General features: G+C 32.3%; 1 protein-coding gene across 1 annotated transcript; it reads right to left on the bottom strand.

The window, feature by feature from the left end:
* Window positions 1-10,926: 10,926 nt before the first annotated feature.
* On the bottom strand, window positions 10,927-12,645 carry LOC131640106 (protein LIGHT-DEPENDENT SHORT HYPOCOTYLS 4-like). The gene is made up of 3 exons (XM_058910515.1): window positions 12,446-12,645; window positions 11,811-12,193; window positions 10,927-11,507 (listed from the first exon to the last, which is right to left on the bottom strand). Exons 2-3 carry the CDS (start codon window positions 12,098-12,100, stop codon window positions 11,162-11,164), a joined length of 636 nt encoding a protein of 211 aa, XP_058766498.1. The 5' UTR covers window positions 12,101-12,193; window positions 12,446-12,645; the 3' UTR covers window positions 10,927-11,161.
* Window positions 12,646-22,873: the final 10,228 nt, after the last annotated feature.

Raw genomic sequence — 22,873 nt, 5'->3', positions numbered from 1 at the left:
GATATACATAAAAGTGGTTCATGATGTTTTCGAATATGTATATCCGAAATCAGTTAAAATGTGATAAAAGTGTCTTCGAATATGGGTGTTTTTCTTCCTATATAGATGCATAAAAAAATTACCTTTAATTTTCACTTCAAAATTTTCAAGCTTAGAATAAAGTCCATAAGGTAAAAATAGGAAAAACCTTGATCTATTGTTAAGTATTATCATTCTCATTTAAATTGAATTAGAAAAAAAATCCAAGACAAAACATTTATTTCTAGATGTTCCCATGTAACTCCTAGGCTCAAGATATTTGGATGCTTATAGTTTCTATATTAAATACATTTAAAGTCCCTCTAAAAGTAGGAATTTTAATTTTTAATCCGTCCTATAATTTAACGATGGTTTTTATAACTTAATGATTGAATTAGCTATGATTTTTAACGACGGTTTATTACTTAAGAGCAGTTTTAACATGAGAAAAAAACTTAAATTTTTTAACTTTAGAGGGACGATTTTTTAAAGAAAAATTAAAATAAAAATGTCTATCTTCACATGATATTTAAACATATTTAACTTTTATTTTTCTACTATATTCACATGAATTTAACTTAGCTAAGTTACTGTTGAAATGAAAATTTTGTTTTCCATTTGATGAAACTATTCAAATCCTTTTTCCCATTAATCAGATAAAAACTCAAATGAATATCATCAATTTTATTGTTCTAAGTAACAAAACACATAAAGAAAAAATTGCTCCCTAATAAATGAGAACCTATAGCATTAGTTAGAAGAACTAAAGAAACCGAGGATTTTATAACTTTAACAAATGACTTAAAGCTATTGTCAACTATCTTTCCAAAAGAAATTCTTTCAAACAATGCTTTTATGAAGAACTTGATGCAGAGAAAACATTTAGGACATATTTGTTTTGGTTTTGAAAAAATAATTTTTTTTTTAATTTTTAAAAATAAATTTTACAAAATTATTTTTAAAATATTACAAGTTTTTTATATTTTTTTTTAATTAAAACATTACTTTTTATATCTATAATATAAACAAACATTATTGAAGACCAAAACATAATCAAAATCATAATTTTTCTAAAAAATGGTATTTTAAAAATGTTTTTTTTATAAAAATTTATTTGAAATAGTTTTAAAATTAAGTGATTTTTTGAAATTTTGATATACTAAAACATTTCAATAAAAAAATAAAATACCTAAAATAACATTTTAAGAATAACTATTCAAATTATATATCTATTTGAAGTTTTTATAAAAAAAAATTGTAATTTTTTTTACACAAAATTATACAACATTATAAAAATTATTTTAAAAAAATCAAAACAAACATAAAGGATCCTTAATCCATATCTAAGATAGATTTTTATTCTCGGGTTTGTTATTGCACTCTAATCTACATAAAGGACCATTAATCATGATTACCTTATTGTCAAGAAAGCTCCCGATGGTTACACTGACATACTTTGTGTTATGAATAAACTAGTTCAAGAAAGCTAGGACGATATAAGTACTGCAAGCTAAAACTAAAATTATACTACTCTTGGCTAATTTTCTTCTCTGCCTCATTCATATGTTATTCAATTATACATAAATAGTCCTATCTAGAAAAGGTATCTAAAGAATACATTCTTTTTGGAGCACATGCATTTCTTAGAGCTCAACACCTTATCTTAACAACTTATTGAATTAAGCATAACATAATTGTGATGACTCATACAGAGATGCCTTCTATAACTTGCCTTCTATAACTCTCTCTAGGTAACACGTTTTTTTACCCCTTTTTCTTAAAAGGAATGGAAACATAATCCTACAAGTATTTGGGCTTCACAATGTTCCTCTTAGCCTTTGATTGTGGCATGGGCTCCTCTTCAATTTCAGCTGTGGCCCATCCTCTTCTGAATACACCCCCTCAATTTCATTGCTAGCTTGATTCATGACACATTGTGATAAGACCGTAGCCTCAAACGCATACTTTTTTTTCAACAATTCCAAATATTTCAAATAACTAAGGCAACAAATGAACAAAAGATCTCTTGCAAAGATTATGAAACAAAAGTGGATCATCAATCATGGAGAGCCTCCACAATAAAACATTTTAGTAACAAACATGTAATGCACATATTCTCAAGACCGCTTATATAGAGAGGAGAATGATATTAATTAGGTTAATTTAGAATTTATATTGATGTTTTTATGTATTGTTATTTAGTGGGCTCTTATTAATATTTGGGCCTTAGTTTATTATCCATTAGAAGTATTATATATTGTAGTCTCATAGGTATCAAGAATCAAATGAAAAAGTCTTTTATTTTCCTTTATTTTATTTAGTCAATTTTAGCGTTCTTCCCCTTTAGTGTAGAAAACCCTAATTTCATAGTTTTGATAGGAATCTTCTTATCAACTTACTCACACGCAACTCATCATCAGTCTCTTCCCTAGAATAGAGGGTCGTCTAGAGGCTATGAAACGTCACGACCGAATTTTCTTGAGTATGATCTCGCAAATCTACAACAATCATGTTCTGGACCAGACGAATGACCCAATAATATCGTTCCAACATGAGAACCCAACCCAAAGTTCCACTCGGTCACACTGATGAACGTGTGTACCATCGCTTAGGAGTTGCACATTGAAGCTAGACATTGCGCTCTTCTCAGTCGTTGGAGTCAATTCGTCCGTCTTTTGCATCTAGGGTCGCATTCACCAAGGGTTGTTCCAACCATCGCCCAAGGTACAATTTATTCTATTATTTTAAGTTACGTACCTCTCTAATCTAATTGACTTGAACATTTTGCAGATACACCTCCTCTTCATCTACAAGATACTTCCTTGTCATACTAGAGAACTTCCATTGCAAACTCCATCTACCCATCACCAATTTTTTGTTCTAAAAATCCTCCATTCATAACATATCTCGAACCTCTGATTTATATTTCAGAATACGACTATAATTTATCATACATGTGCTCATTCCAAACATAACATTTCTCAAACCAAAATGATTTATATTTCAAAATACATCTATAATTTATCAGAAATGCTACTATGACACCATAATTTACACTCACACTGTATATTATATATTAAATGGATACTCATTATTTTGATAATAATTTTTTATTTCACTTTAATAATTTTGCAACACTAAAACTACAAGATACATAAGGTGTAGTTGGTATACGGTCTAATAAACTAGTGTCAACATAGCAATACTCATTTGCATATAATATATCATGCATGTTTGCATATAATATATCAATGGTTGATTCATAAGTCAATATATGATTTAAATTATTCAAATGAGCTAAATCAGGGAAGTAAACCCCACCCATTAAGCAATTAGTCATAGGATAGTTTGAAGATCAATGAAAGCACCTTTTTTTATAGTTAAGTAAAGGAATTTTTCAATCTACAGTCACATACATATATAGACAAGTACAACAAAGCACATTATAGACAAGATCGAGAACACATCACCCTGAAAACGACATTCATGGACAATAGTATTCTTTGAAATAATAATTTTTAAATTATGATTAATATCTAAAAACAAACACCATCTAAATAATTACAAGAAGGGAATAGATGCTTTATGTCTTCTCATTGCAAGTGGTAGAGTCATATATATGTCCCACTAGAACCACTTCAAAAGTGTTGTAAGCTTAGTTATAATCTAGAGTCTACAGCATATATCCTATGTCCTATATTTGCTTGACAAAAAAGATAGGTACATTAGGCGTCTCTTCATGACCAGAGAGATTACGGAAAATTATTCTTTTTGAGCCAAAAAAACAGTAAGAAAAATTACACGTGATTTTATAGACAGCTAATTTCTTGGACAAATTTTACTGACCTATTTGTTTTAAGTGGTTGAGAGTATGTAGAGTTTGGTACTTTGATAAGAGAGTTTAGTGTACAAATAAATTATGGCTAATTGGATGTTTTGATATGCAAACTCTAGCTGACTTGATTTGTTTTTGACCTCGTATGAATCTTTCTCTTCTTCAAGTGATGTTGACAAATTGTTTTGAATGGAAAATATAGATATACAATCTATAATAATATATAAATATTTTGTTTTAGTATTGTCTATTATTTTTTTTTATTACCATTTTTACTCTTATTTTAATATGTAAATTACATAATAACTTCAATTGAAATCACTACTATTAACTTTCACATGATTTTCTGATATTAACTTTCGCATGGTATTTTTTTAAAAATAAATTTAAGTAAAAATATTGTTTTATATTTTCACAAATGTGTGCCCGTCTGGACGCTAGCATATAAGAAGGACAAAATTATTCCACCAACTACAAGAACCATGTAATAAGATAGGACAAGATGTAATAAATCGATAACACTTAAAACAACAAAAAGATAATAAAGCAAATTTTATACAAGTTAGAAGACTTAATAGATATGCACCATTTTCAATGAAGAAGTTAAATCTCACCTCATATGAATCACCGTCAACAAAGAGTCCTCCAAATAAAACACCAAGAACACGCCACCATCAAAACATGTGCAAATACTCTTCAAACCATTATTTGGTCAGAACAACGAATATTGCTCTTCATCCAATGAGTGAAAGTACAAGACTTAACAATAGACCTACAAATATATGATATTTAAGTAGATACAATGTTCTTCTCTTATTTGTTGACTTGACCAACTTCAAGATGAGCTGAAGATTTTTGATCTCCAAGAAATTTGTAGCAAAATGGGTTAATGTGACCATACTCACCACAATAATGTTATCTCCAAGTTTTAGGAGTTGAAATTTGGAGTTTTATTTAGTCTGTCAAGATGTTGAAACATGTGGGTTGACATGTTAAACATTCTTTTCTTTAGAGCATGAAATGACTTTTATGCAGACATTTTCTTTTGAAGAGTATTGGAGTGATATATGATCTTTGTGACTTCAGCTTATTGTATCATTCCAGTTACATTGTTTATCCTTTTGAGGGAGTTTGTCATGTTATCAAGCTTGGAATTCATAAGAGTTACATTATTTCTCAGATTAGAGACAATGCACAGAAGTTCCTTCTTTTCAATTTCCAGATCATTAATGATCTTTCTCTGTTCTTCTATAATTTTGAGATTATCTTCACACCTATCACAAGTATCCTTGTAGGACACATTCAAGTCTTTATAAAGATCTTTCTCATCACAAGATTCTACTTCATCTGCCCATCTGCCAGAAAGAGCCATCACAAGTTTGGTAGTTTCACAAGTAGATTCATCTTTTGACTCATCATCATCAGACCAAGATACAGTCAACCCCTTTTTTAGAGTTTTGAGATAGGTTGGACATTTTGGTCTAATGTGACTTAGAGAAACGGGCATGCCCGCCCTGCAAAAGCCCGCAAGAAAATCGGGCGGAGCAGTCATAGTTGAGGGTGCGGACCTAAAACCTTGGCCCTCTCCGCAAAAAGTGAGGGCGAGACTGAATAAGCACGCGACACTGCACTTTTTAAGCTTAAAAATACAAAATTTATGTTAATGCACGTGCCCATAAAAGTCCGCATAAAAACAGGACGGGACAGGGAGGTCACACTAGATGGTGAGGGTCAAAAACCTTGGCCCACCCCACACAAAAGTGCGGGCAAAACAGGCATGCCCAACAGGACATGCCCGTTTTGCCATCCCTAATGTGACCATATCCATCACACTCATAACATCGAATACCTTTGCTTTTATTGGACTTTTCTTCAGATCTTGTATCATTCTGAGAATCATTGTTTTTCCTGATGTCAGATGAGATGTTACTGACATCGGGTCTTCCTATTCTCTCCATTCTCTTCAGAATTTTATTGAATTGCTTCCCAAGTAACACAACAGTTTTGGGCAGTCTTTTCTCAGTATCTAGATCAGCTTGACTTATTTCATCTTCAGTGCTAGATACAAAGGCTATGCCTTTGTTCTTCTTTTCAGACTTGTCATTAACAGCTAATTCAAGATTTTGAAGTGAACCAAGTAGTTTATCAACCCTCAGAGTGGTGATGTCATGAGTTTCTTCAATGGATTTTACTTTCATGTCAAATTTCCTAGGTAGAGACCTAAGAATTTGTCTTACAAGTTTTTCTTCTGACATTTTTATCCCAATGCACTGGATCCATTAGCAATTTCAAGAATCTTCATATGATATTGTTCAAATTTTCAAATCATCATCACTCATCTTCAAATTTTCAAATTTGGAAGTGGGAAGCTGGAGTCTAGACATTTTTACCATAGATGTACAGAGGATTTCCCAGGCATCGTTTGCAACAATACAGATGTTGATCAACCTAAAGACATTTCGTCCACTCCATTGAATAGAGCATTCAGAGCCCTAGAGTTTGCAAGAGAAATTTTTTCATCCTCATCAGACCAATCTTCTTCAGATTTTAAGGTCACATTATCATCTCCGTCTTTATTAGGGGTGGAAATAGGCCAGGCCGATAACAGGGGCCTACAGGCTAGCCTATATAGGCTCAGACCAGACCACACATTTTTTTTAAATAGATAAGGCTTAGGCTTTTTTATAAGCCTATATAATTAAAAAGGCTAGGCCCGGGCCCTAAACAAAGCTTTTTAAGCCTACCAAGCCGGCCTATTTAAATAAATATGAATAATTTTTTATTATCATTATGTTATGTTTTGTACTTTGAATTAAAATACATAAATAAAATCTGATTATCTTGAAGACCTTGTAAAAATAAGATGAAAACACATGATGAACATTATTTTCATAAGTTCTCTTAAACAAATAATCTCACATAATTAATGTTAATAGGTAAGTTAAAATAAGTCGATGCAAACAAATTTTTAGTCTCTTGCTTTTTTTCGTTAGTTAGTCTATTTAAACATTATTTTAAATGTTTATTTACATATGTCTAAAACAAATAGGCTTTTATGTAGGCTAACAGGCTAACCAGGCCTTCGAAAAGGCCAGACTCAGGCCTAAAAATAAGCCTACGACAGGCTACAGGCCAGGCTTAGGCTTCAGTTTTTTTGACAGGCCAGGCTCAGGCTTGGCAAAGCCTAACTCGGCCCAGCCTATTTCCACCTCTAGTCTTTATTAAAAGGATGTTCCTAACCTTTTAAAACAACCTTCCAAACTTTGGTGTCCATAGATTTTAGGAAAGTAATCATTCTGACTTTCCACCAGTCATAGTTAGACCTATTCAACAGAGGTGGTCTGTTGATGTATCCTCCTTCTTTATCCATATTACCAGAACATATTTTCCCTGGAGCTCACCCAATAAATAGAATAAGGTGCCTGCTCTGATGCCAATTGAAATTCTGGCACTCACAACACACAATGTCAAGACAAATGTTATAACATCTGCTGACTTACAACACACTTATCAAAACTGAAGGTAAATGACAGAATGATAAACAACACAATAAATTGTTAACCTAATTCAGTGCAAACAACACCTAATTTGGGGGCTACCAAGTCAGGAGGGAAGTCCACTATCAATAGTATTCGTTCAAAGCTAAACCCCTCGTTTACAACTTCTCGTCTAATCACTGCCCAGAGCTACTTCTTCTTAGAAGTCGACATCTAGACTTGAGAAATCGTCATCCCACTTTCAATCACTGTAGTGATAAAACAGTCACACACCCCGTGACCAAGGGAACCCAAGTAGAAATATTACACTTTCCAATAAACAAAATACTTAGTTAAGCACCCTAACTAAGAACAATACTTAATCTTGCTTAAAATCTTTGATCAAGAACAACACTCAACTCCATTGCTTAAAAGCTTCAAGAGTGAGAACACACCTCCACCTCAATGCATCAGAAGATACATGAGTGACACAAATAAACAGAAAACACGAAGAACTTTAAGAACTCCCAAAACAACAACCCTTATTGCTCCCACGGGTTTCCTTACAAGAAAGCTTGATCAACTAGGTTTTCCCAGTTTTCTTTTTATCGATACTTACAGAATGGGCTTGGACTTCAATTTGAATCCAAATCTTCTCTTTTGTGAAACACCTGCAAGATCATTTTACAAGTTAGGAACATATAAAAATAATATCAAATCTTAGTTTTCCAAAAGAAATCTCAAAGATTCTTTTTCTAAAAATAGAGACTAATCTGAATAATTAGCATTTGTCCTAATCATCCCTTGATTACCTGCTCCTGTAATAATTATCTGAATATTCCATATTCTCCTATTTTTCAATCAAATCTTTCAAGATTTATAAACAGTTTGAACTGTCAGGATGTTCTGGTGTAGATTGTCACAACATCTTGCAGAACATATGTCCACACACATAACAGCAAAACCTGGTATGACAGCAAAACATGATGTTACAACATCTTGTTCAACATCAGTTATGAATCATGTTTTAGCAAAATTATGCTAATACAAAAATCATGAATTATTTCTTATTTTGTGGCTTTGTTGCTCTTTTCAGATGTCCTCAGATCGAAGAGATCTAGCTTTTTCTGATGTTGGTTTTCTTTTTGTTTTTGTGGTTGTTTTTATGTTTGCCTTTAAAAAAACATACTTGTGATTCAAATACTTTTCATTAAAGCTAAGGACAATACAACTCATTCAGCCAAAATAAAACTTCAATAACAACAACACTCTCACATTTTAAAGGAGAAATCTAAATCTAGAAAAATAAAACCCTAATTTTAGTAATAGGAAAAATACGGAGCTTACAATAAAATTCATTGTTCCATCAAAGGCAGTAAATCCATCAACGACAATCTCTTTTCTGTCAAAATCCTTGCAAATGAACTTTATTTCATTGAAGAAATATCTTTGATGAAATCTTACCATCTATATTCTTAACGGTTTTGGATCGAAATATTGTGACCTCGAAGTATTGTGACCTTGTTGCATCTATTCATACTCATAAGCATCCCTTCACCTTTGAAGAAATTAATAACCTCCTCCATGTACGTGAGAAAAACATTTGTCATGAATCTCAAGTGAAAATTCAAATTCTAGCCGCAAACCGTGCTTAGAAAAACTCAAATTTGATAGCCTCTCATCAACATCAAAATTTGATACAAAAATCAAATTTAGAAACAAAATCAATGATAGTTAATAACACTATAACATATCAAATCTAAAACCCCAATTATCTTATTTTTTACATCTCTTATTGTCTTTCAGGAGACTAGACTTTTATACTAATTAAATTATTACACTAACATAATTGGAGTATGAGATGTGAGAACATAGTAGACTAATTGTGGAGGCTCTTAGATCTAAAATTTTGAATCAATAATCCGATTTTCTCAACCACTTATAAATATCTCAGTTTTCTTATTTCCACCTACGCGTAACTTCTTAATTCCATGCATCTTTCTAATATCGAGCACGCCACTTGCTCAAATAATAAGTTATTAATATATTTAACTCATTAAAAAAATGTAGGACTTATAAATTTCGAATTGTCATTCCTTTTTATTCTCCTTTATTTTGAGTCCAAAGTAGAAAGAAGTAGGATTTCGAATCCTTATTCCTTCTTACCCTCCTTTGTTTTGGGTTTATGGTAGGAGTAGGGTCCTCTTCATATTCTAAAAAGAAATAGAAGACTTGATTATTATTTTTTTTATGTGATAAATATAATAAATATAATATATATATATATATATATCACATGTAATTATAGTAATGAAAACAATGGAAAGGAGAAGAAATAGAGAGGATGTTAACTCCTAAGATAGTGAGTGGTCTTTAGGGGCTTTCCTTGATTTGGCACTCAAGCATATGTGATCAATTTGGGATATCTGAAATGATAACATCTTTTGTAGTAGGGTTCTTCATTGTGGTGGAAATTACTTTGAAGAATATATTGCTTTTTTGAAGAAAGAATATAATTACTCCCATGATGAAGTTTGGCTAGAAAATACATATAGAAATAGTTGACTAATTGAGATTGGTTTCTACTATGTTAGATTTTGTTTCCACTTCCCCATGATTATGTATTTGGATTAAAATATTCATAGTATTCAACCTCTAATGTATTTTTTTAAAATTCTGTTAGATTGTTTTTAAAAACAAAAAGTGACATTGAAAGAAATATAAGGAATACTCCAACCCAATATAACCCAATATAAGATACAAAATATCATTATTTATATTTTTTTTCATGTTAGCAACATAAAAATAATGAAGATCAATCAACTATAGATTAACAAAAAAATTAATAATAATTGAAGTTAGCAATAAAAACTAATAATTGAAGGTTTAGTCATTTATGAATGAATTACATTGTCTGCCATTAAATATTTTTGGCAACTTCCTTTTGATAATTTGAAATGACAGCACTACTGCTACACACACATGAATCTGTATGATCATCAATGAAACTTAACGGTCAACTGTTAGTCTCATCTTTCAATGGGAAGAGAAATCAATAAAGCTTGTCAGTTTCAAACAGAACTTATTATCATCATCATATTATATATATGCTTTAAAATAAAACCTCTATCATTCTCTTTCCACACACAAGAAGAAAAAAAAGAAATATATATCAACAAATAATCATATCATATTCTATAAATATACAAATATGTGAAGCACTCCATCATTATGTATATAGAAGTGACTACTTACTAAAAATGTAGGTTCAAAATTCAAATTTAACCTCCATTTGTGGTGCATCAAATTGCTAACAATTTTAGTTAAATTCAATTCATCAAAAATAGAATTATATATTATATAGTATATGATTAAAGGCATATAATATGCTGCAAGTGTAAGTTTGAGTTATTGAAGTTGTACAAATTGAAAAGATATATAAATTATATATATGAATAATGCCATGGTTGTGATTGTGAGAATCACAAAGATATTGTACTACATGTATATTCATTGACACTCTCACTTACTAGCTTCAACTTTTTCAGACCACTATCACTCAACTAGCAGTACACAAACACAACACAGTCTGCAATATCTTTAAAAGCAGATAAATGATATCTTACATTTTATAACACTTTTTCATCTCTGTGTACAGCAACCAAACAGGATCCAAAGACAAAGCACTGTATGTTTTTTCAGATCACAGCAGTTTCCACATATTATTAAACAAAAGAAACAAAAAAACCCTAAATATAAATTATAAGAAAAGCATTAAGATAAGAGAGTGAAGTGAGAGAGAGAGAGAGAGAATTTGGAATTTGATTTATCTCTAATGAGCTGCACTTGCACCTTGTGGTGGTGGAACTTGTTGCTGTGGCCGTGGTTGTGGTGGTGGAGGACGTTTTCTCTTCTTTTTCTCGTAGCTAATCCCTCTTGCTTTGGATTGAAGATCGCGAACTTCGCGGAGATAGAGCCTCACTGCTCGAGCACCAAAAGGATTTGTTTCTGGTTTTCCTCCATTTTCTTCGAAAGCGGCGCGGAGACGGCCTATCAGTGCATCTAGGCTTCCCCATGCTTGCCTTAGAGGACATGGACAAGGTGCTGGAGGGTTTGGATGACCATAAAATGGACAAATTGGTGTGTGAACTTTTGTTTTCCCAAATTGATCCAAATACCTAAACATCAAACAATAAAAAAAATTATATATCTCAATTCGCATCACAGTAACCGCAATAACTATATCATTTTTCAAAAGCTGCTGTAATTTTAAAATATTTTTTAAGAAAAGGTCTGTGACTGCAAATTGAGAAGTCATATCAAGATTTTTCATGTCACAAAGATGTGAAATATGACTGATTTTCTGTTATATCAAAACTTGCATCCATGTGTATGGCTGTGATTTTCTGCAACGGAAAAAACTGTTGTACAATTGAAAGAATGGATGCATGGTGATTTATATATTTGAATATGCACTTCACCTGAGAAATTCAAGCACATGAGCACCGCTGCATCTAGAGAGTGAAAGAGGAGGACGATGATTCTTGAGGTACTGACCAAAAGTGTTCCAGTCACGGCGTTTCTGATTCTCATACCGGCTGCTACTGTTTGGTGTGTTGGTTGTTATGGTTGAAGCTGCAGATGAAGAAGAGCTTCCACTTGCTGTTGTTGTTGTTGTTAAGCTTGTGTTGTTGTTGCTGGTTATTGTGTTCATGAAGTTGCAGGTGTTTTCATGGTTACATGTCTGTATAAATTGTTGAATTGAATCCATTGATATATAAAAGTTTGTTAAACTTTATATTTTTGCAGATCCAAGGTTAATTGCTTTGAACTTTGTGAATTGTGAATTGGTGTTCTAGGGTTCCTGAGATGAGAATGAAATTAAAGGGTTAATGGATATGTTACAGATTTTGTTTATTTTAGGGTAGAGAAATAGTTACCTGAAAATGATGAAGCAGAAAGAAGAATATTTTTGAGATTGAGAATGTGATGAGATTGATGGGATTAGTACTCTGAAGTTTTCATTCAACAATATAATTGGAAAGATTTTCAAAGCTATATTATATATTTATATCTATATATCTATTAGTAGCTTTGATTTCTGAGTTTTTTTTACCTTTAAAAGGTGAAGCAAACTCAAACTTGTTTCATCATCATCATCATTTGTTAGTGGTTATGTTAATATTCTTCATTCTTGGTGTTTTTCAGAGAGAGAGAGAGAAAGAGAGAGATTGAGAGAGATATTTAGAGAGGGAGAGAGAAGGGTTAGGCTTTGGAGGAAATAGGGAAAGAAAAGTTGGACAGTAGGTTTGGATGGAGACAGGAAAAAGTTTGAAGGGGTAAAAATAAGGGAATAACATGATTCTATGTTTTTTCATGACTCTGTAGTTATGAATGACACTTCCTACTGAATTGACTGTATTACCCTTCTATCAGTTTTACTCTTTTTAACCTTTTTCTTATTCCTTTACTCTTTAGAAAGATAAAAACTTTAATATCTGACACCATCTTTGTCCACTTCTTACCATCCTTATTAGTATTGAATAAATAATAGTAAAATTAAAGGGAAAGAATTAATGAATTCCTCGATATGAAAAATTATATCAATAATAGATGTTCCATATGTACAAATGGAGTCAATTTTCATTATTATTTATAAAAAATATTTTTATTTTATTTTTGTTTTTAATTTAGTTGTGACAATCACATTCTTTATAACTTTAAAAGTGTGTTACGACATATTAAAAGATTTTGTAACTTTCAATTAGGGTGTGTATGGATTGGCGGCGGATAGAATTGAGTTTTGTAAAATTGATTTTATCAGAATTAATTTTAGCATAATTGATTTATGTTTGAATACATTTATGTAAAACTGAGTTGAACAATAAATTACAGTGTAAAAATTATCCAGAATCTATTATGGAGCCAGAGGCTACAAATTATAGTTTTAAATAGAATCAATTCTACTTTTGTCTAACCAAACATCTTAAAATCACCCAGAATCAATTCTATACCTCTAAAATTATTTTAGACTTTTCCAAAAGCCAAACCAAACATGCACTAAGTTAGATACACCTCTCAGATAGAATTCAAACATTAGTTTTCTCCATTGAGATAGTTTAGCTTCTTTAATTTTGCTATATTAAACTCTTATAGATAACATGTATTATTTCAATTTTTATTAAAATGATGATTATATCTTTAAAATGGTAAAAGTTTTAAAGGTTGAAAATATTTCATTTAATTGAATAATTGATTAAAGAAAATTATATTAATAAGTGTTTCATTTAAAATATTGAATATTGTTATGAAACTGAATAAAATAATAGAACAGAGAAATAGAAGAAGAGGGTTTATTATATTATCCATAGTCTAAGAGTAAATGGAAAATCAACAATGAAATCTCTTAATTGGTGGACATCCATAATCATACCATTTATAACACTCTCTCTTAGATGTCCATAATTAAAGAATATATCTCGTTAAAATTTTACTAGAAAAAACTCAGTGAGAAAAATTCTAGTGAAGGAAAAAGAGTACTACATTCTTTATAAGGGAACTACCTCGATACTAATCAATATAAATTAAAATGAGATTAGAGGGAGACAACCATCCATTATTCATAACAATCCTCCTTCATGTTTGTTCAAGATATGCCTCGTTAAAATTTTACCAGAAAAAACACAGTGGGAAAAAATCTAGTGAAGGAAAAAGAGTACAATATCCTTTTAAGAAAAAATCATTTCTCCCCCTTAGCTGAACAATATTCATTTCTCCCCTTAGTTGAACGATTATTTCTTCGATGATGAAGTCAAATCTTTTTACATTGAAAGATCGGAAAGATTATCGCATGAACAAATTTGTTAGAGCTTATATCACCATTTTTTGAAGATCATGAGTGAAAAAGAACTTTAGAGAAATGTGTTTTGTTCGATCTCATTTAATGTAACCATATTTCAATTAAGCAATGCATGCAGTATTATTTTCACATATTGTTATTTTATTTCTTTTTCCACAAGTTATTTGTGTGTGTTGAATTTGAGATCTCAACTAAACGCATTATCGACTTGCCTTATGCAGTGCTAAAAATTTCTTCATAATTAAATGATTTGCTGACGATTTGTTTCGCATGTCACCATGAAATGGTCGGACCATCATAAATAAACAAAAACTATGAAGTATAAGTTTGACTCTGTTCAAATGTCTTCTTGTAGGTGAAAAACTACAACTTTTTAGTAGAGTTATAGAAATTAATATATCATGGTGTGTATGATTATCAAAATAGATTAGTGCTTGAATTACACTAGGATATGGTATTTCAGGACCAATTTGTTTTTCATCCTCTTCTCGATGTCTAAAAGAATCATCTGCACATCCCATGATCTAACATCATAGGGATAGACAACATACGAGATTTGTCCATATAATAACATTTTAACATTTTGCTATATACGAGATTTTCACATATAGAAACGTTTTAACATTCTTTCTATATAACCTTCTTGGTATGTAAAAGTTCACATATAGAAACGTTTTAACATTCTTTCTATATAACCTTCTTGGTATGTAAAAGTTCAATTATTTACATGTTCATCTAGTAAGAACTTTTTATTTCCTAAGTCCTTCATCTCAAATAATTTCTTTAAATAATTTATAGCTTTTGGAATCTCTTCAGGAGTTCCAATAATGTTATATTATCTACATCGACAACTATTATAGAAAATTATTTTCTAGAACTTTTCATAAAAATACAAGGACTTATGGACTTATTTTTATATCTCTCCCTTAGCAAATATTCATTGAGACAATTATATCACTTGTGTCCATATTGTTTTAATCCATAGAGATACTTGTTCATTTTGATGGAGTAGCTTTCTTGAGATCCAAAATTATGTATCTCTGATATATTAAATCCTTTACGGAGTTTCAATAAATGTAACTATTAAGTGAGGGAGTAAAAATAAGATGTGACAACATCAATCATGTTCAAATTAAGTCTTTTATGTGCTACAAGGCTAATTAAATATCGAAAATTAGTTGGATCCACTACAGGTGAATATGTTTCATCAAACTCTATCTTAATTCTTTGTGAAAATCATTGAGCGACAAATCAAGCTTTATACCATTTATTTTTATTTTTCACAAAAACTCATTTATATCTTATTGGTTTCATTCCTCGAGGTATTCTGACTACAGGTCCAAAAACGATTGGCTTTTAACGTGAGTTTAATTATTCTTCAATTGAATATGTTTATTTTTGCGAATTCTCACTTTGTCTATAATCTTGGATGGACTTTGATTCATGATCTGTTCATTCTGGTCAATTCTCACTTTGTCTACAATCTTTGATAGATGTTGATTCTTGATTTTTTTTATTTTTACCAATTCTCACTTTGTCTACAATTTTTGATAGACTTTGACTCATGATTTATTCATTTTGATCAATTCTCACTTTGTCTATAATCTTTGGTAGACTTTGTTTCATGATCCTTGTTATCATTTATCATCTTTAGCTCTATAGTGTATACAAATACATTGTCAATGTTGACTTTATTTGGTTATCTTAATTTCAGTCCCATTCCATTTCATCCATGACTTAATTTATCGAGATCTCTTTATTTCACATTTCAAGTACTTGTTTAGTTCTTTTGAAACTGGACAATTAATTATGTCAAAATGTTCTTAGAATTTTCATATCCTCACTTGGGTCATATTTAACTTTAGTTTCTTTTCTAGGTAGATGACTTTTAACATTAGAACCGACTTTCATATCACGCTTCAGGCGCGGCTGTAGCAACAGGCTTAAAATTTTAAGGAAAAAGAGTCGTCGCCATTTATTTTTATCCTAAAGAAAAGGAATTAAACGGATTACCCTATGGTCAGAGATTCTATGTCCGTGGTTCGGTTAAACGGGGGTCGGTTAAAATTTTATCCTAGAAGAGAAGAGATATTTTTCATAATAAAGTGCTCAGTACAAAATCATAATAAAGATTTTACAGCAATGAAAATCCTAATAAATCTAGAAACAATTCAAAACAAAAGGACGAAAATAAATCAAAGCAAATACTTATGAAAATTTCTTTATAGATCTCTATAGCTTCTTACTAACCTGTGGCGAAATTCTATAAATACCCCTATAATTCAGAGATGCATCTCCGAAGACATCAAAAAGGGTGATTTCAGATATGCATCTCCGAAATTATTTTTTTAAAAAAAATAAAAGGTGTTTTCGGAGACGCATATCCGAAATCACCATTTCGGAGATGCATCTCCGAAATATGTTGCGTTTTTCTGTTAACTCAAAACAGCCACCCTTCTCTTTTCATTCTACCCAAAACATGAAATTTTCCACACTACACCCATTTCTTCCAACTTCTACACAAACTACACTTGCTCTACAACATCAAAGGATTCAAAGGCTCATTCAAAGGCAACTTAAAGCTTCAAAAAATTTGTAAGTTTCCAAACTTTGAACTCTAGCATTGATAATCTTATTAGGGCTGTTAGAAATTAGCAAAATGCAGTAGGTTGAAGTTATTATGGGTTAATGGTAGTGTTTAGTTTATAAAAATTGGATTTTGAATGGGTTAGGGCAAGAAATGGGTGACTGCAAAAATGGAGAATCGTAGGGGTTTTTCGGAAGTTCATTTCTGAAATCACCTCTGACCAGTTTCCGAAATGCACTTCCGAAATGTAGTATGAACTGATTTTTTATTCATTTTCTAAATTGTTTCAAAGTCTTAGCAGTTTCAATTTTTTCAGGAACATGTCAAGAAATCCAACACGACTTAGACAGGGTAGGGAGACCCATACGGCATCGGCTCAACGCGAGCGGACTGCACAGCTAGCAGCGACACGGAGATGGGGTCGAGTACGAGTACTCGTCCAAATGGATGAGGCGCCTGCAGGTTCCTCATCTGGATTGAGGATTAGGCTGTTTCGGGCGTCTTCCTACCGTGAGGTTGAGGAGAATGTGGTGGAGGAACATCAGGAGGAGGTGGATGAGCCTGGGGAGGAGGGGGTACCCGGGGTGGAGGCTCAGGACGACGAGGATGAGGTTACCCGGGAGGGCCTTCGGACACATCGCTCGACGTGTTTGGGAGGGAAAGGTAGTTTTTTTATTATACTTTATAATTTAACCGTTTTTATTTAAGTTTTTATTGCACTTTCTTCTAACGGTTTAACTAACATTGTTTTTGCTTTTGTTTTGACAGGAACGGGCGCCCATAAAATTCGTGAACCATGTGCAGAAAATATTTGATTTGTTCAAACCACGGGATGAGTGTTTTAATGAAATTGTAGCTGGTTCCGGACTTGGCGGGTTATGCATGACCAGATGTAGTACCATCATCCACGACATGCAGGGGGCATTTGCTGAAAGGTGGCACAAGAAGACTTCATCTTTCCACCTTTCTGTTGGGGAGTTAACGATCACCCTACATGACATGGCCTGTCTTCTCCACCTGCCGATCAGAGGGAGGTTATTGGACCATTCTCAGATACAGAAGGTTGAGGCCATAGAGTGGATGGTGGACTATCTGGGTATGGGCCCAAACATGGAGTATTATGAGTGCAGAGAAACGAGGGGGGCGCATATCCGGTTCTCCAACTTAAAAGAGCTTTATGAGAACCACTTGGTGGCGGCAACAGAGTCCGAGGAGGAAGGTGTCGGGCTTATTGTTGAGTATCATCGTGGTTGCGCTCTGCGGTGTTGGTTCATGTTCTTGGTAGGCACTGCACTCTTTGTGGACAAAAGTGCAACCTGCGTCGACATGACTTATCTCCGATACTTTATTGATCTGACTACAATTCACGAGTGGAACTGGGGGGCCGCCATTCTGGTATACCTATACCAGAAGCTGAATGAAGCCTCCACCTGAAAGACCAGACAGTTGACTAGCTCTTGCACACTCCTTACGATGCGTTTCTTTTTAATTATTTCACATTTATTTATGGTTCATATTTCTATTTAACATATTATCGTATTTGTGTTTTAGAGCTGGATCATCTCTTATTTCCACCGCATCCACGACTACGATGTTGATCCCGCTTACATAAATGCCATGACCAGGGCTGTATGATATGTCCTCCAGAGGGGTAATCAGAAAATAGAGTCATATCGTGTATACCTAGATCGTACTACTCACGATGACATCTAGTGGACGCTCTTCGTTGATTACGGTAATGTTGTCATATTCGACTGCATCGCATTATATTTTGGATGGTTGGCATATGGGACCAACACCATGGTCAGGTATCTACCGAGGTCTCCATTTGAGGTTGCTCCTGACACCGTTACCCGCCGGGAACTCACTGCTATATTTGAGGATTTAGCGCATCACTTGGTGCTAGAGGAGTATCGGCGTATGGTGGCCACCCAGAGCCGGCACTGTGTACATGGTTTTATCATGTGTCACATCCTTTGATGACACCCCATGCTCTTGGAGATCCACCTAGGCCAGCACATGAGGAGATCTTGGAGAACCAGCAAGCCGAAGATGACCATGCCACTGATCTCCTGCCGATATGCCAGCGGATACAAATGATTGGGCATGATGCATTGGACAAAGGTATCATTGAGCAGGGCGATCCAGAGGCAGTTGCCATTGTGGAGAGGATGGTCAGTGACGCGGCCGGTGCGGCGGCGTATAGGAGTCGGAGGAGGTCTCAGGGAGTTCGGATTAGGCATACTCAGTAATACTTGCCTATTTATGTTTTATTCATGACACTTTGTTGGGTTGTAATATTTTTACATTTTTGACTTATCTGAACAACTACCATTAATTAATATAACTGTATTTATTCTAGTTTATGTGTTATCTGATTCTGTTTTGCAGTTTTGTCGAATAATGTAAAATATGAGATTTATCATTGTTTTGAAAAGAAAAAAAACACTCAGAACATAATTCAGATATGCATATCCGAAACTGGTCCCCAAGTGTTTTCGGATATGCATTTCTGAAATATTAAAAAAAATCAAAATGGAATGATTTCGGAGATGTATCTCTGAAGGATATTTTAGGGTTTTCAATAGGGGTTTTCACCCCATATGGTTGTACAAAGAAATTTTCATATTTATTTGTAAAGTATGTGATCATCATATTTGAAAGGAAACCTCTTAATGCGAATGGGCCTACCATTAACAATCTTATTGGGCTTTAAGTCACTTGCTACACCTCCCTAGGCGGCATCTGTATCAATCTAGCATTCTCACATATTTAGTTGGGCCTCCTCATATAGGATAGTTCCTAAAAGGATCATAACTTATTACAAGTATCAGTTGACATTCTTAGACTCTACACCGTTGATAGATTATTGTCCTTTGAAATCCTAAAAAATTTATAAGAAAATGTGATAAAACTATTCATCATGATAATTAAAAGTACTTACAATGGAACTCATCTACATAAACCATCAAATCATTCTTACATATTTTCTCTTCAATTGGTTAGTTGAAGTTAATGTAACTGAATAACTTTCTCTTAACTTTCTTTTACACTTTTTCCTACAGGTACTATTCTCTATTAATTCCTTTTCTGTTTTCAGCTTAGTTCAGTTGACCAAAAAATCACTCTTTTTGCATGCAGCCGAGAGTAGCAGTTAAATAATTCAACTAGTATGATATTAATTTTTTCAGTTCTTGTTAGGCAGTCCATGACAGAATCTCGTACTACAATCTTCTTATACTGTTCCCGTCTTTCACAATTTCATATAAATAAATTCTCTCTCTCTCTTGTTCCTATCATATACAGTACTCAGTGTTACCTACCTATATTGCCTTCACATGCAAAACATTATATATATGAAATTAATTTCTTACAAGTAGTAAATAAAAATATTTCAAAGATACACAACACGTTTCACAATCATAGATTATAATTAATTAATTAATTAAATAAGTAAGTGAGTGAGTCATATACTAGCTAATTGATGGTGTCGTAATTATTATTTTAAAATATATTAAAATAATTTTAAAGTAAATGTAACTTTCAAGCATACTTGACAATTCACGAAGTAACCTTTCACATCAATAAATAGAAAATTAATTCCACCAAACACTTATTTATTTGCGTATTGATTTGTTACTCGAGCTTTGCAATTTTAGTTTATATGATTTGAGAATATATAAGGTCAAAAAATATTAGTGCATTTATTTTTAGGGTGGTACCACTCGACATTTCACATCCACTACTAAACCTAGTTTGAATGATGCAATACTTTAATAGAGACATTGATGAGGTAACCCCGCAAGAATGAAGTTCATGTGGTCAATTTTCTAAGTTGGGTTTTATTATTAAATCAGTTTAGTAAATTTTTAATTCATTTCAATTTTTTATTTAGTTTTATTTGCTAGTTTATGCAGAAATAAAGGATTGAATTATGGGCTCTCGTGTGATGCACATGGAGGGGGTATGTGTAAAGGAATTAATTTTTGTATCATATAATAACGACGTTAATGTTAATATATATATATATATATATATATATATATATATATATATATATATATATATATATATATATATATATATATATATATATATATATATATATATATATATATATATATTAAGTAACATACAAATCATAAGATTTAAAAGAAAATGTTAAAATTAAATCGTGGCTTTCAGTGAATCTTGTGTCAAAAATTCAAAAAATCAGGCGCATTTAAGAAAAAAGTGTAAGAACAAGATTTGGTTCTGCATCTGGCCTTAGGTTTTGATAAAAACATTAAATGAGATTTTAGAGAACAATTTAGTACTCTAACGTTTTATGTCTAATGTGTAGCTTTTGCTAACAGATTATAACTCTAAAGAAAATGTGTGTGACATCATCAGGTTTTGAACAAAGCACACTTTGACTCTGAAGAAGATCGACGTGTTTACAAATTTAGTCTAGTTCGAGAATGCTTCTATAACAACGGTTTTGATGAACGTTAGTAATAGAGCTTCTGATCGAGACTCTCATGAAAGAACTTTTGACGCCTCCTCTAGTTCTAAGATTCTACTATCCAAGTTCTGAAGATTCAGAAGACAAGGTTCTAGAAGAACAAGTTCTGATGATTATGAAGACAGAGATTCAAAAGACCAAATGCTGAAGATTCTGAAGAAAAAGTTTTATATGAACAAGTTCTGAAGACTCTAGACTTAGGTTCTGAAGATTTGAAGACTAAGTGCTAAAGACTCTGAAGACAAGGTTATGAGTGAACAAGTTCTGAAGACTCTGAAGACTTAGGTTCTGAAGTTTCAAAAGACTAAGTGCTGAAGACTCTAAAGACAAAGTTCTGTTTAAACAAGTTATGAAGACTGAAGATTTAGGTTTTAGTAACTCAATGGTTTGATCCTTCTAAACATGCTTCAACAACTACTATTTGAAACCACTGAAGATTGGAAGATGTAAGATCAAATTTGAATTCACGTGAGGAAATAATAAGTGGTGTCTACTCTTCCTAGGGTGGCGCTAGGTATGTACTGTTGTACAATATTGTATAGCTCTCTTAACTGAGTGCTGGTACCTACAGTTGGAATTGCATATTCCAATTCTACCCTTCAATGAACTTCTCTTCTTGTGCTATAAAAAGAAGACTTAGAAGAAGAATCAAAGAGACGTTGGAACGATGTTACAACAACTCTAAATATCACAAAACTAATTCTTAAGCGCTGCTAAATAACTCTGATAATTTCTTTGTAAAGTTTTTTAAACAAATAAACTTTTGTGCGTTAACTTGCAGCAAGTGAGCTTTTGTTCGATACTTGCTTAATACTTTTATGTTATTTAATTGCCTTTCAAACTTGTGTAATCTTCTTTCAAGAAGCATCCTTGTAAACACAAAACTTTTGTATTCTACGAGTGAAGTTTATAGTTCCTTGATAGACTGGGGTTGTAGTCAGAATTCTCAAGAAGACAATGACAGTTAGTTCTTGTGGTTTGCAACAGGTGACAGTTGTTGTGGTTTGCAATATTGATAGGTAGTCTTTATTGTGGTTTTGTAATCAGTTTATAGCAAACAGAAAAATAAGTGAGTCTATTATAGCAAACAGAAATAGACCTTCTTACAAAAAATTTTAACAATACACCCACTTATTTTTTAGTTAAAACTTGCTAACAAAGACCTTCATAAAAACAAAGCAAAAATATATCCAGGGTCCTTTAAGTTAATTTATTATAACAAGTTGGTTCTTTATGTTTTTCTTTTATTACAAGCCAGTCTTTTATGTTGACTAACATCTACATCGTTAACCTTTTTCGTAAACTCCGTTCCAAAAAAGCTGAAGTGGTACTAATGTTGTTGATGTGTCACTTAACATAGGTCAGATCCCAACATTGGATCATATAATAAAAATTTCAGATTTTTTTAGTGCATAAAAGTGTTTTTAAACTAATTAAAATGCATGCAAAAGGAAGAAATTAAAGAAAAAAATAGTAAAACAGAAAATTACACGAAGTGAAAAAATGAGAAGAAATATTTTTAGAAATTTTTTCATAATTTTTGGGAAAAAAACAAATTTAATATGAATTTTAGAAATTAAAAATAAACTAAAAT

This window comes from Vicia villosa, unplaced genomic scaffold (assembly GCF_029867415.1).
Source record: "Vicia villosa cultivar HV-30 ecotype Madison, WI unplaced genomic scaffold, Vvil1.0 ctg.002934F_1_1, whole genome shotgun sequence".
Taxonomy (NCBI): domain Eukaryota; kingdom Viridiplantae; phylum Streptophyta; class Magnoliopsida; order Fabales; family Fabaceae; genus Vicia; species Vicia villosa.
This window is presented reverse-complemented; position numbering and strand designations above follow the sequence as displayed.

Excerpts from the sequence above, each read along its gene's own strand:
- LOC131640106 (XM_058910515.1), bottom strand. The coding sequence starts at position 12,100 with ATGGATTCAATTCAACAATTTATACAGACATGTAACCATGAAAACACC. Across the intron at positions 11,508-11,810 it reads CATGTGCTTGAATTTCTCAG|GTATTTGGATCAATTTGGGA; the intron begins GTGAAGTGCATA and ends TTTGATGTTTAG.